The following is a 16117-nucleotide window of genomic DNA, read 5'->3' as shown; positions in this document are numbered from 1 at the left end:
CATTTGCGGTATTTCAAATGAAGCAGCTATTGTACTGTATGATAAATCAGCAATGAAGTCAGAGATGATAGCTCCAGTACTGGCATGGAAGACCTGACCCTGAGACGATGAACCAGCTGCTGTTTCTTCAATCCCATCTCATCATTTGTAAAACTTGTTTTGAAGCATGAACACAGATCAACATGAACATTTTTCACATTGATTGAGTCAGTCTGAAACCAAGGTGGAATAGGTCATCACATATTACTGTTGTGCTCGAACGTTTGTGAACCTTTCAGAATGTTTCTTAATTTCTGTATAAATATGACCCAAAACATCAGACGTCCTAAAAGTAGATAATAGAGATTTATTGAGTGAAATTATCCAATATTTAATTAATCTTATGTGAGGGGCAAATGTATGCAAACCTCTAGGATTAGCAGTTCATTTGAAGGTGAAATTAAAGTGTTTTCAGTCTCATACATAAACAACCCAGGTGGTTAGACCAATAAAAGACTATACAGACAAATTAATGAGCTCAAATTTCAGAACTGATCGTGGTGGAAGTGCTCACATCTTTTACTTAAGTAAAAGTATCAATGCCACAATGTAGAAATACTCTGTTACAAGTAAAAGTCCAGTATTAAACATGTATTTGAGTAAAAGTACAAAATTATTGGTGTCAAAAATCCTTTGAAAATAGCAGATCTACAAGCTCACAACGTGTCGCATGCCGGCACGCTGTGAGCTTGTAGATCGGCTAATTTCAAATAGCTCAAGTATATACAGGGCTGCTAAAGTGGTTTATGTATATTTTGTAATAATAATCATAATCTACAAAGTAAATAGTAACTAGTAGTAGTGAATAGAAGTAAATATTGAAAATACTCCAGTAAACAAAATAAATACCTCATAATTTGAAATTAAGTATAATACTTAGGTAATACTTGGTTAAGTCTTGAATCTTGAATCTTAAATGTACTTACTGTAGTTACTTTCTACCACTGGTCACACACAAATGAATGATTTGCACACTTTTTCCCCTCACGTATCACATACGCTGCATACTTTATTCAATAATATAGTATGCAACGTGTAATATATTTGTCTCATTTGTTCAATTAGTTTCTACTATCAACGTAGAAAGTTTTAAGGGATTCACAAATCTTCACGCACCTACTGTACAGTATATGAGGACTTGTTCTGTCAGATGCCTGTTCTGCACATGAAATACAGTGTGTGTGTGTGTGTGTGTGTGTGTGTGTGTGTGTGTGTGTGTGTGTGTGTGTGTGTGTGTGTGTGTGTGTGTGTGTGTATACGTACAGTATGTGCATGCATGTGTGTTGTGTTGTGTTGTGTATGTGGTTTTGTCAGCCAGACTAGACTTCCAACTCCTCAGCTTCCCCTTGTGGGGGCTTCTCTGTAAAGCACAATGTCTACTGTATTATCTGTGCCTGTGTGTGTGTGTGTGTGTGTGTGTGTGTGTGTGTGTGTGTGTGTGTGTGTGTGCGCGTGCGTGCGTGCGTGCGTGCGTGCGTGCGTGCGTGCGTGCGTGCGTGCGTGCACATATTTCCCCTCAGAAAATGAATGGTCTTCTACAGAATCATAAGAACTGTCGACTACTGTGTATAGATGTGGAATGGAATTATGGTTCACTATCAAATAAATAAATAACACTTCAGCTTTGAATATGGCTTTGTTTCAATCTTAACACATTTAATCTACTGGTAAACGAGGAGTGGCTCTGTTGTTTCTTGTAAAGTCATGGACTCACTATTCCAGTAGAACAATGTTATTACAATTTTATTTTGATAGAAGAAGCACATTCTCAAATGACATTACATCTCAAATACATTTCAAATCTAAGGGGTTTCAAATGCCAACAAAAACTAATGGACATGGTTTTATAGAAAAGCCAGGCAATTTAAAGTGCAACTTCAACACCACAACAATATAAGATGCATAATATAACATAGGGGTTAGGCAAATGACAGGCGGAGAATTTTGGAAATGGTGGAAATGACAATTGTTTGTTGTTTGTTTTTTTGTGTTAAGCCATGATGTTTAAGATTGTGGCTCAAAATGGAGACTTTCTCCAACATATCCAGTTTTTGTCAATGAATAATTTTAGTAAAATTCAGCTCATTATAAATAGCTTCTCATGTCACGTTTGATTCACCTCAAATTCAGTGGAGGATAAATAATCATGGAGGCCTCGAGGCAAGGCACAGAGCGAGAGATGATAAGAATTAGCACAGAGGAGGTGTGTGTGTGTGTGTGTGTGTGTGTGTGTGTGTGTGTGTGTGTGTGTGTGTGTGTGTGTGTGTGTGTGTGAGAGAGAGAGAGAGAGAGGGGAAGAGAGAGAGAAACAGAAATAGACAGAGAAAACAGAAAGATAAACCTCACTTAAAAGGATTGTCACGCTTCACCGGAACGTATAGCTCTCATCGTCGTACTCCAGCTCATCCTCGTTCTCCTCCTGTCCGTAACGAAACTTCCTGTACACAGTACCGTCCTGGCCCATGTAAACAATGTCCTCATCTTCGTCGTCATCATCATCCTCATCCTTCCCCTTGCCCGCTCGCTTTTCGGCGAGGTCAACTAACTGTGACTCCCGGTAGTGGCTGCTGCTGCCGGACGCACCGCCGCTGGCACGTCCCCCGTGAGAGGACGAAGAGGAGGTGTAGCCACCGTGTCTGTCGCTGCCTCCGAACCTCCCGGCTGAGCCCAGCTTCTCGTAGCCGCGAGGCGTGATGTCCGGGGGCTCTCTCTTGGAGCGCGAGCGCTTGATGAAGACGACTACGGCCCCCAGACCCAGCACCAGCAGGATGGCACTGGTGATGAAGATGGCCAGGTTACCCCTCGGTATCATCTCTTCCTCGTTCATGAAAGCAAAGTTGGTGCTGAGGATACACTCGCCTGGGGGATCAGAGATATAGACGTTTAGGCATTTAGCGGACGCTCTTAATCCAGAGCGACTTACAGTAAGCAACAACAACAACACATGGTAATACATCAAATACATTAAAAATAGTCATCAAGAATCATAAGTAAGCTAAGAACCTAACATCCGTCTAACAGTAGAATATCCACACAATGAAACTATAACTAGGCCTATTTATGGGGCAGCTGTGGCTCAGGAGGTAGAGCAGCATCATTTGATGACCAATGATCTGTGGGTCGGCGGTTCAAATCCCGGCTCCTCCGGTCCACATGTCGAAGTGTCCTTGGGCAAGACACTAAACCCCACATTGCCTCCAATGAGTCGGTCAGTGCCTCGTATGGTAGCTTGCCACCATTGGTGTGTGAATGTGGGAAGTGAGGACGCTGGTGTCGACTGTTCGCCGCTTCACCTCCCAATGTATGAATGCATGGAGATCTAAGGGTGGCAGCGGGGGCAGTGTCTTGAGTGTACAGGGTTTGATGAGGTCTGGCCATATATGGAACGTGTCTTGAGTGTACAGGGTTTGATGGTCAGATCAACATATGGAATGTCTGGGTCAACAGGTCAACTCCATATATGAAGATCTAAGGGTGGCAGCGGGAGCAGTGTCTTGAGTGTACAGGGTTTGATGAGGGCCCAGGTAGGGCCGGGCTTTCATTTTCGGGCCTGTTGAATGGACAGGTATCTGTCAAAAGGGAGACATCGGAGAGGAAAGACGGGTGGGGAAGGATCAACATATAATATAATCAACATTAGCGAGATCTAAGGGTTTGAGGTCAGATGTAGAGTTGCTGGCCGGCTCCATACTGTATACAGATCTACTGTAGGTGATGATCCAGTCTTCTCCATGTATGGCTATCCAGGGTTTGATGAGGTCAGTGTTGTGATCTTCATATATGGACAAGGCCATATATGGAGACGTGATATCTCGAGGCGTGATGTCACGAGGCGATGAGGTCAGTGTCGTGATCTTCATATATGGAGACGTGATGTCACGAGGCGTGATGGGCTGATAACCATATATGGAGGCGTGACACGACGGATGGACATATTTTGCAAGTATTCATCGTAATCTGCGACCTATGGTCGCAATAAAAAAAAATTTGTTTTAAATCATGGGCCCTAGGCCTAGACTGTAAAAGTCCATTAGACTGACTGTGACTGCAATGCAAACAGGTTGAAAGCGGTTACTTCTCTTCTGCTTCATCAGAAAGGATGATGAAAACAAAGGAAATGCCAGTGATGTAAAACATTGGCAATTGCAGACCATGACTCAAGTGCTTAGTAAAAAAAGAAAAAGAAAAAAGAAGAAAGACTCAATGGCTTAGTATTGAGGTGTGTGAGCATACCCCTGGTCTCAGTACAATTACAGCAGTCTTGTTGCTGTGCTGCATCCTCAGCATAAGACACAATCCTCTGCGTGGCTCCCTCCTCCTCCTCCTCCCCCTCTTCCGCCGGGCCCTGGTGGTGGAGGCAGCAGTGCAGACAGCGCCCCCCAGCTGCCAGGATGGCCTGGGCAGGACACATGGTGCAGTTAGCGGGGCCAGCTCCTCGACACTCCAGGCAGGAACCGTCACAGTCCTCACAGGCGTGTCCCGCACCCTGGTGAAGGGAAGGAGAACAGGCTGAGTCTAAGTACGTAGTTGGAGTGGCTTATTGTCAGTATCAGGCGGGAACGCGTTTGGCTCCCCTTTTCAATGTGCTAGACCCCTGTGGAGATGGATTGCTGAGGTGGAGCGCAACACTTACCATCAGCTCCCAATACTTACCGGCGTACCGCACACTTACCCATGCTATGCTACTCACACGCTGAGTTGGCGCCGCCCACGGTCGAACCCTGTGAGTAGTGCTCTACCGACTGAGCTACCCAGACACAGTCACTAACTGACAGAGCTGGACGGAATAATGCTGCAGTGGGCAGTATGTTTGCAACACTACAAAGAATGTATGTAATTTACACTCAATACCTCTGCATGTAGGCTACAGTATTCTGATGTTGCGATAACTGCTTGAGCTTCTCTTCTGTGATGTTACAATGTCATTGCCGAATATGGACACGAGCAACAGGGAATAGCTGTTGTCCCAGTTTTCCCGAAGGTGGCATGCCGTATCTACTTCTGGATCCAGTTCAGTTTCCCATATACAGTAGCTTCACATGACTGACACTGGTTTAAATCTGACACTGTGCCAACCAAGGTCAAAGTCTATATGGGGCCTTTTTTGTGGGTGGAAAACTAGCCCCAAGCCCCAGCCAGCAAGATCCAACACCAATAGCTTATTCATTTGAGAGAATTATTGAAAATGTCTGCCTAGAACATGCCCAGAAATGCCCCCAACAAGCTTATAGATCTGCTATTTTCACTATTTGTCCTATGAAGAAGTAGTGCTTAAGTGGTTAAGAAAATGTCACACATACACGTGTGTGTGTGCGCGAGCACACACACACGCACACACACACACACACACACACACACACACACACACACACACACACACACACACACACACACACACACACACACACACACACACACACACACACACACAGTCAGTCACACTCACACACACACTTTTTTATTTTTATGGAACTCTAAGAACAGCATTACTGTGTTGTAGTTACCTTTGTCACAGGATACTGGCCTACATCGCACATGGACTCACACATGCCGTCTGAGAGTGTGTATCCCATGTGGCAGGAGTCACACACTGGGGAGGCTGTTCGTCATGCATAGAAACAACACAATTTGTTCATTAGATTGGTTGAACTGTGTACACACACACACACACCACACACACACACACACACACACACACACACACACACACACACACACACACACACACAACACACACACATCACACACACACACACATGTGCATGTGCATGTGCATGTGCATGTGCATGTGCATGTGTGACAGTGTGAGTGTGAGTGAGTGGGTGTTTTTGGGATAATACATCATTACCTAGTCAATTATATGACGCTATAAGTACCGGTATTACATCAGCTTTATATCTGCAGCCTTTGACTAAGCATGCAAACTCAATATTTGGGCAACCTGGACAGGTGTTTGCCAGCAAATAACACAACACGACTAATGCGAGTGTTTCCATGCTTGTGCATTTGTACCTGACGTATAGGCTACATTATGTGAGCAATCGTTCTCAAAGGGTTCCCAGGTGTCCTTAAGGGGGTTCCAGGGGTCCCCAGTGAAATGTATGATAGTTATGAGCCAAATGGATCCTTACAGTTCTGTAACCCTGACAGTGTACCGATGGAACCAATGGATCCCTTTGAACAGAGTTATGGGGGTTTATAGCCCTGATGCATACCAAAGTGCACCCCCCACTTTTGTATGCATCAGGGCATGACATTAAACCGTTTGAGAACCATTTGTCTACTGCTCTACTACATCAGGGGTTCTCAACGTTTTTGGCCGGGGACCCCCGAAAATGCTTTGGCAACGTCTCGGGACCCCCCGCCCCCTTAAACCATTTTGGGCGGGAACCCCTTTTGGTGTTTTAAGCATTGTTATAATTTAGCTATTTAAAAATAGCAGATCTACAAGCTCATAGCGCGCCACCGCGCTACGAGCTTGTAGGTCTGCTATTTTTGAAAAATCGTGATTTTTTTTAAATTTATTTTAATAATTTGGGGACCCCCTAAAATAATTTGGCGACCCCCCCGAGGGGTCGCGACCCACGGGTTGAGAACCCCTGCTCTACTACACCATATCTGCAGTGCATACTGCATCAAGCTACTGCTGAGAAGACCTCGGCACCTTGGCATGTTTTGCAGCCGGCGTTGCAGGCCTCGCAGGTCCTGTGCCCGGTGTCGCGGTAGTATCCTGGCGGGCAGGTGGGCAGGCAGCGGCCCTGTCTCCTCAAGTAGAAGAGTCCCAGGGCACAGTTCAGGCAGCTGTCCTCCGTGCCCCCGATGCACTCACTGCAGCTGGGGTCACACCGCTCGCACGTCCACGAGGCCGTGTTCCCATAGTGACTGGTGGGGAACCAATGAACAGCCGTCAGGGAAGTGTTTTCGTGTGAAGCAGGTGTAAAATTCGCTTGGCGTGATAGATGTGTATATGGCATCTCAACCGCCCACACTCAAACAATGGTGGAGAGAATTGTTATACAGCACATCAGAAAAAATTATGTACAACGTTAAAGGGAAACCAATGGAATTTGACAGAATATGGGGGAACATTATTAATAATATAAGAAATATTGAGGGGAGACTACCATAACAAACTGACTATGATGAACTTGTAGATTGATGAACTGATAAACTCACTGAGAAAATAATAAAATAGGATCCTCTTGGCAGAGGGTGTCGATCTCCTCACTGAAGTCTATCGAAGCCTATCCTGAAGCTGTCTTTCTCTTTATTCTTAATCTCCTTTTGCTGGTGTGTATATTTATATATGTACTCGTTATTTTTTGTTGTTGCAGTAATTATTGTTGTTATTATCCAATACCTTTCATGTGAGGAAACAGAGTATGAAGTGTACAAAGACGTCACGTGACAAAGAAAGAGGACAATGATGTATTTGTATTTATGCTGGGGGGGAAGGTGTGGGGAAATGAAATGTTTTGTTCTTTAAAATGTTAAAAACCAAATAAAAATATATATAAAAAAAAAAAGATGTGTATATGGGCCTGATTCATACTTGGTTGCTCGTTGAATCAAGAGACAACCTTACTGTTACATCACAGATTTAGGGGTTTAAAGAAGTGGGTGGAAATCAATAATTCTTTGCTTTCAGAAAGGACAAAGAAAGACGAAAAAAAGATTGTAAAGTATAAATCAGGCTTTTATTCGTAAGTGCTGTTTGAATAAATTGTGTCTTCTAGTAGTGTCTCGAAGTTATGGAGAGTGACACATGTTGACAAATTGGTTTCATTGGCATTCATTATCCGTTACGTAATCTCTCTGGGGTATTTAATTGCACACAAATTTAACGGCAAATTAATTTAACTCTAGCACCACAGCACAAATAAAATCAAGTCTAATTAGCATCTTACAGGCCATATAAAGGACTATTTAAATGTCAAATACGGTGCAGTGTCTTTGCATAATATTGTGTTGAAGTACCAGTCCTACTATTGTTAATTGCTGGAGGAAATTCTGAACAAAAGAACACCAAATGAAATCCCGGGTAGAACAGTATATTTTGGTTATATATTTGTTTCAGTCATCATCATCCTTGGCTTTGAACCAATTCATCATTGCAGTGGCGTGCACAGATAGACCTTTTCTCTCTGGACAGAAATGTGCCCTTTTTTCCCCTTTTTTTTTGGTACAGTACAGTATGTGGACCATGGTGACATTGATCAATTCTTGATAAAAATGCTTCTAATATATTATTTAGGCCCCAAAATCTATAAATCTCACACTATTAACCCATTTTGGGCGGGAACCCCTTTTGGTGTTTTAAACATTATGTTATAATTTAGCTATTGAAAAATAGCAGATCTACAAGCTCATAGCGTGCCACCGAGTGGCGCGCTACGAGCTTGTAGGTCTGCTATTTTTGAAAAATCGTGAGAATATTTATTTCAGAAAACTGGAGGATTTAGAAGGATTTTTTAAAATTTTGAGGTCAGGCCTAAATGGGTCAAATGATAAGGGACAATATCGGTGGCACCCAACTGTATATTTGTTTCAGTCATCATCATCCTTGGCTTTGAACCAATTCATCATTGGACATACAAGCTTTCCACCCGCCGGCGACAATATCAAACCGGAGCTCCTCGATTGAGGATCACGGCAATGCTTTATGTAACGGTATGAATGAATGAACAGAACAGTTACCTGGGTTGACAGATGTCCACACACTCTTTGCCCTCCCTGAACAGGTGCTCCTTACAGGTGAGACATTCATGGGTGTGTTTGCCCATGCAGGACAGACAGGATGGGTGGCAAGGTTCACACCTCTGCCCTGCCTCGTCCTGGTAATAGCCCGCAGGGCAGTCATCCATGCAGGTTCCATCTGTAGGGAGCAAAAAAAATACATTGTGGAATTGGAAATGCACACAAATCATTCACAAAAGCAAACTCATGAATAATAATGCCCTCGAAGCGGAATGAACAATGGCTTTGTTCAGGCGGCATTGCAAATCTGAGTTGTTTCCACACGGTTGTTTTGCTAGAGATCTGATTGGATTTATGATTTCAGACATCGTCCACCTGTCTGCGTTGGTTGCTGTGGTGTCAACGAAATGACATCGGCAACGAAAAGATTAAAAGTACTGATAAATGGGTTTGTCCCCTGTCAGCGGGAGGACTGAGGAGAAGGACGAAGGCTCTATGTCCTCCCGGTGGGGACTCCTCACTGGCAGGTGAGTCAGTAGGATGCAACAGCAGTGACAACACAGAAATGTGTGTGTGTGTGTGTGTGTGTGTGTGTGTGTGTGTGTGTGTGTGTGTGTGTGTGTGTGTGTGTGTGTGTGTGTGTGTGTGTGTGTGCGTGCGTGCGTGCGTGCGTGCGTGCGTGCGTGCGTGCGTGCGTGCGTGCGTGCGTGCGTGCGTGCGTGCGTGCGTGCGTGCGTGCGTGCGTGCGTGCGTGCGTGCGTGCGTGCGTGCGTGCGTGCGTGCGTGTGACTGACCAATAGCGACATACTATAGTTAGTATAGTATGTCAAACAGCATGATTTTCTCTTTCTTGTCGAAAACCATGAAAAACGACATCAATTATGAAAATCATGCTTTTCGACATACTATAGGTATGTCAAAAAGCATGATTCTCATTTTTGAAACATGATACTCACATGATGATACTGACCATGATACTGACCATGATGCAGGACATTCATTACTACTTAGTCTATGTTGACGAAACATGACCAATAAAGAACCAAGAATCAACTTACTGAGCAGTAAATGTTTCTGGTTGCAGCTCAAGCAGTATGTCTTGCCAGGCCCGGAGCATTGGTGGCAGTATTTGTGACACGGCTGGCATTCACCGTCCATCTCAGCGTAGTGGTGAGATGGGCACTTGTTGACCAGTGGTCTGCAGTGACCGTGGCCGTCCAGCGTCTGAGTTTCCCTGCAGCTGGTGCAGGAACCTGCCAGTGGCCCCGAGCAGGTGAGGCAGGATGCATCACATTCTGAAAATACATTTTTTTTACAATGATAAACCCCTGCTTTCACAGCAATGTCACGGAAATATACAATGCGTCATGCGTCATTATTCATAGAATAATCACTTTAGCATACAGTACAACAGACTCCATGCCTTTCCACGGCAAGGGAGACGCGTTCAGTACATCTGTTCTAGTACATCGCAAGGCATAGATGCAGGGTTCAATGCGAGGGCATTTTCTTAACCACCTAAGCCCCTACGGTATTACTGAAAATAACTCACGTGTCACATATTTGTTTATACAAAAAATAGGGACGACAGGGATAATGTAGTTAACGTATATACACAGTGCTTCACGGCTGAATGTTCGCCCCAGCATAGGCATACATTAAAATGTCCAATTGATAATTGATGGATAAATGGAATTCCTCATCAATCAGTAATGAGGCAATTTTGACAACGGGTACAGGGATCAGACCATATACTCTAACTGTAAAATAATAAACAATAGCTATCAGGCTGTGTACTACTGTATAAGTGATGGTAAAATATAAAGGTTAGATATAAACAACCATAATAACAATATAGTAGAATGTATAATTCTTCTACAATTTCCTCCTCACTACACTTTAAAAACCATTAAACAAATAACACTATACCATCCAATGTAAAAAGTAAAACCATTAAACATGCTACATACACTATGTCGTCCAATGTAAAGACCATAAAACAATGCCATATGCCACACTATGTCGTCCAATGTAAAGACCATAAAACAATGCCATATGCCACACTATGTCGTCCAATGTAAAGACCATAAAACAATGCCATATGCCACACTATGCCGTCCAATGTAAAGACCATAAAACAATGCCATATGCCACACTATGTCGTCCATTGTAAAGACCATAAAACAATGCCATATGCCACACTATGTCGTCCAATGTAAAGACCATAAAACAATGCCATATGCCACACTATGTCGTCCATTGTAAAGACCATAAAACAATGCCATATGCCACACTATGTCGTCCAATGTAAAGACCATAAAACAATGCCATATGCCACACTATGTCATCCAATGAAAAGACCATAAAACAATGCCATATGCCACACTATGTCGTCCAATGTAAAGACCATAAAACAATGCCATATGCCACACTATGTCGCCCAATGTAAAGACCATAAAACAATGCCATATGCCACACTATGTCGTCCAATGTAAAGACCATAAAACAATGCCATATGCCACACTGTCGTCCAATGAAAAGACCATAAAACAATGCCATATGCCACACTATGTCGCCCAATGAAAAGACCATAAAACAATGCCATATGCCACACTATGTCGTCCAATGTAAAGACCATAAAACAATGCCATATGCCACACTATGTCACCCAATGTAAAGACCATAAAACAATGCCATATGCCACACTATGCCGTCCAATGTAAAGACCATAAAACAATGCCATATGCCACACTATGTCGCCCAATGTAAAGACCATAAAACAATGCCATATGCCACACTATGTCGCCCAATGTAAAGACCATAAAACAATGCCATATGCCACACTATGCCGTCCAATGTAAAGACCATAAAACAATGTCATATGCCACACTGCCGTCCAATGTAAAGACCATAAAACAATGCCATATGCCACACTATGCCATCCAATGTAAGAAGGGCCTGAAATCCCTGCGACAGGGCTGGTAACATGATGAGTAACATGACAGGGCCTGTGACAGGGTCTGACATCCACATACAATTCTACTGATAATCATAACAGGCTTTTTTCCCTCTACCTGGGAAGTATACCAATAATTACATAATAATCACATCCTAACAGTCCGGTTTGATGAAACACTATACACAATAAAGATGCATTAAAGGTAGTATCTAGAATGAAGCACACATGTGCTTATCATGGGTGATTACCTTTACACTCTCCAGTCCTGCCATCCCTATACGTGTGGGAGGGGCAGTCTGGTAAACACGCCCCGTTGTGTAGAGTGGCGTGGGGGTCGGAGCAGGAGTCGCAGTCATTGTAGTCGGGTCCGTCACACAGTGTGCAGTCGTTGTGACACGGCAGACACATGCCCTGGTCCGTGTCCTCGAAGAAGCTCTCGGGACAGTCCATCACGCAGAGACCCTCGTGGACGAAATGGTACTCTTCACACGCTGGAAGGGAGAAAGAAAGATCCTGGCGTCATAAAAACATTATTTAATATACTGTATATTGTAGTGTATATATATATATATATGTAAATAAATTTATCAAAGTAGCCGCGCACTCATAGTTTGCCTGCCGTGCCCAAAAGACAATAAGAGGTTCAAATGACTGAGGTTGCTATACAACAAAAGAAAATATAAAAAAAAGCATTTTTCAAAGATGTTTGACCGAAGCAACACAAACCAGGTCAAGACAAGATGAAACTACTGGACATGATTAGGAACAGAACAAATAGTTCGAGATACTAAGTCTTGTTCTTGCACGTCATTTCTTAAGTGATAACATGTCGTCTGACCTGTGCACTGTCCGAGGTCGTTGCACTGCTGGCAGGCTGCGGGGCAGTGCTGGCACTCTCTGTCCCTCAGCGTGTGACCTGCGGGACATTCGTCCACACACTGGTGCTTGTGCAGCAGCAGAGGTTCCTCACAGCTCAGGCAATAGGTGGCGTTCTTCTCACAGGACGCACAGCCTGGGGCACAGCTACGGCACACCTGACCTACAGGATACCCCCTACACAAGCAACACAATACACATAATACTGTAGCAGATATCCATGCTATTTTCTCAACGTTTTGAAAAATCTAGAGCTGTGATTCGCGGGCCGTGAGGGCCCCCAAATACTGTCACTGGAAAAACATTGGCTATTCAGTGTTGGCTATTAAAAAATAGCAGATAAGCTCACAGCGTGTCACTTCGTGCCACTTCATGCTATTTTTGAAAAGCTGGGGGTCCCTGGCACAAAACATTTTCAGATGGGGTGCCAAACACAGTACAAATAATTGTGGGGGTCCTTGGTTTGTTTGAGAACTACTGATTTAGAAGGCATTTGTAGAATCGGCCTCAGGTCTAAATGGGTTAAAACCTTGATTTTTTCCCCTTTCATATCCAATAAATAAGAAGAACGTAATGTATACGACGTTGGTTCCATTGATCCAAGTCCGAACACAATCGATGTATTGATTGATTGATTGATTGAAACAAGCATGCTCTGAAAATGTAACGCAAAACGCTTTTAATGTTCTCAAGCGCGCCCTGATCCAGAAAAGGTTGAGGAAATCAGCAAAAAAAAGTACCTTATACATTGATGGACACACTGTCCGTCTTGCAGGAATAACGGAGCTCTCCGAATAGACTGACAGCGGGTGCAACGCTGGGCATCCGCACACTGAGAACAGCCCTGTGGGCAGGACTCACATACGGCCGTCAGACGACTGGCAAATGAGCCTGTTGGACACTTTGTTACACACATCTGCTGCTCAGTCAGGAACCGTCCTGGGGGACACAGACAGGTAGTAAGTAGCAATGATCATTATAAAACACCCAGATGTACAGCATAATGGGCAGCCATGGCTGAATGGGTAGAGACTATAGGCCCCACCTGGGAAACAGAAGGTCCCAGAAGGTCAGAGTCCCGACCCCCTATGTGTTGAGGTGTTACATGAGCAAGACACTTAACCCCTAACTGCTAACTACTATCCCAAATTATTGTCTTAAGAATGCGACAAAAAGAAAGAAAGAAAAAGGCATTAATTCAAGTCAAGAAAAAATGCCATTTTGGGGGACTATCCTTTTAAGTGCTCAATATGACACCTGAGCAGCAATTATCCAATCAATACGGTTATTATTATCATATAGGCCTACAGTAGAATGCTCAGTGTGACATATTCCATGTGTTTTATTGTGTGAAGCACAATCCGGTGGTTATGAAAGACCTGAATACTACTTTACATGTATGTAAAGGAGTAAAGAATGACCCATGGCCACTGTGTACTGCATCTAGTAAAGGCCCACCATACACTGACTGTATGCTGTGCAGATAGATGGTATATTTCTGAGAAATTCTATGAAGTCAAAGAAAACAAAGTTATCAGGTGAGGGGTAGACAGACCTCTGACGCAGGCCTTACACTGGTTCTTCTCCTTCCCAGAACACGACTCACAGGATGGGTTGCAGTCCTCACACTCCCCATCAACTGCAATGCAAAACGCAACAGCAAAAATGAAGACTGTGGTATGGTTAGATTTGATGGGGGGTCTGAATGTCTCAATGTGTCACAGTCACAGACTTTTGTCATTCATTGTACAGTCTAGGTCTTGTATTTCTAATGTATTATTCCCTGGTCTAGTTTTCATGGTTCTATGTTTGTTTGCTCCAGCTGTGTTTCATTTTGTAATCAACCCTCATGTGTATGTTGGGGCAACTGTGGCTCAAGAGGTAGAGCAGGTCGTCCAATGATCCATGGGTCGGCGGTTCGAATCCCGGCTCCTCCTGTCTACATGTCGAAGTGTCCTTGGGCAAGACACTGAACCCCAAATTGCTCCCGATGTGCTGGTTGGTACCTTGCATGGCTTCCGCCGCAATCGGTGTATGAATGTGTGTGTGAATGGGTGAATGTAATGCACAATCTATGTAAAGCGCCTTGGATAAAGGCGCTATATAAATGCACCATTTACCATTTATATCAGTCTTGTTCTCCAGTCAGTCCTTGTTGAGTCATTGTATCCTGTCACCTGTTTGAGTCTGTTTTAAGTTGTTCTTGTTCACCTGTCTTCTGTATTAAAACACCAATTCATGGGTTTGAACACTACCATGCCTGGCGGTCCTGCGTTTGGGTTCTTACCTCACCTACACGCGACACAATGGAAGACTTGGGAGACCACACCCAACCACTGCAGATGTGCAAGGTACAGTATATTTATTGTATTAACAATGTTAACATACTCTCATATGTATTGGTTAAAGTTTATTGGTTAATGTTTTATTCATTCATTACAATTATTTCCGGATTGCAGCTTGAATCTCTATCCAGCTAATTATTCCATCTCTGACGAGCGAAAGGGAGCAAGCAAAAGGCACAGTGAGCATATCCAATTGATTTTTTCCAGGTCTATATTTGGCTGATGTTAAATCGTCTCCCTCTGCTTTGAGGATGCCAGTCGGTACAGTATATAGTTCAGGTAACTTGGCAAATCAGACCAATTACCCAGGAGGATTTATTTTTCTGTGCCTGTGACACTATGACAGTACCCCAAATCCCTGTTTCATTATGTCTAGGCAGAGGTGTGGATTAGTGAAATGCTGAAGTGTTATTTGTCTCGGTATCTGAAGAGTCATTTCAGAACAAGACTAGACAGTGGCATAAAGGTGTTCCTTTAAGCCCTATTTAAAAACCAGCTAAAATAGCTAATCTACAAGCTCACAGCGCACAGTAGCGCGTTGCAGAGCTCATAGATTTTTTAGTGCTTAAAAAAAGCGAAATAAAACAATTTCACCTTTTTGAAAATGCTCGTCAATTCATGAGTTTCAAATGTAGTCCTACACCTGCCATGTTGGGGACCAACAGGTGGTGCAAACAAATTAATTAGTTCTACGCCAATCAGACAGGTTGGGTGACAATGTCCATCCCCCATTGCCGCTGCTCACCACTGCGAAAGGTCTTAATGGGACAGACGTCCTGGACGGGGACACACGCCCCGTCGTCCAGCTGCTTCCCCTCGCCACAGGTGACACAGTCCTCAGCCTCCGGTCCGTCGCACGTCGCGCAGTCCGAGTGACACTCCTCACATTCCTGGGTGTCTTCGTCGCCATAGAAAGCCAGCGGACACTCGGTGACACACTTACCCTCTGGAACAAAGAGCACATGTTCTGCAGTCTGAGAACGACGTGTCGTTCAGTATGAACATACAAACACACAGACTGCAAAAGCATGCCTGTGCTTCCTCAAACCTCAACATAATATACCAGCAAAGACATGGGCATCGGCTCACATTATTTTAAATTTAAGTAAAAGTAGCAGTACCACAATGTGAAAACACCGTGTTGCAAGTAATAGTCACGTGTCCAGAATTTACTTGAGTAAGTATTAAAATAATATTGCCA

General features: G+C 43.7%; 1 protein-coding gene across 1 annotated transcript in view; it reads right to left on the bottom strand.

The window, feature by feature from the left end:
• Positions 1–2404: 2404 nt before the first annotated feature.
• pcsk5a (proprotein convertase subtilisin/kexin type 5a) overlaps positions 2405–16117 on the bottom strand; it is a gene marked incomplete at both ends in the record, with an annotated part of 50137 nt that continues 36424 nt past the window's right edge. Inside the window, 11 exons of the mRNA XM_079524020.1 lie at positions 2405–2898; positions 4273–4525; positions 5544–5638; positions 6704–6921; positions 8737–8914; positions 9795–10031; positions 11944–12186; positions 12534–12748; positions 13312–13510; positions 14127–14243; positions 15662–15862. Of these exons, the coding sequence (XP_079380146.1) occupies positions 2405–2898; positions 4273–4525; positions 5544–5638; positions 6704–6921; positions 8737–8914; positions 9795–10031; positions 11944–12186; positions 12534–12748; positions 13312–13510; positions 14127–14243; positions 15662–15862 (2450 nt within the window). The remainder of the gene's footprint in view (positions 2899–4272; positions 4526–5543; positions 5639–6703; positions 6922–8736; positions 8915–9794; positions 10032–11943; positions 12187–12533; positions 12749–13311; positions 13511–14126; positions 14244–15661; positions 15863–16117) is intronic.

Source organism: Electrona antarctica (assembly GCF_951216825.1).
Source record: "Electrona antarctica genome assembly, chromosome: 16".
NCBI lineage: Eukaryota > Metazoa > Chordata > Actinopteri > Myctophiformes > Myctophidae > Electrona > Electrona antarctica.
This window is presented reverse-complemented; position numbering and strand designations above follow the sequence as displayed.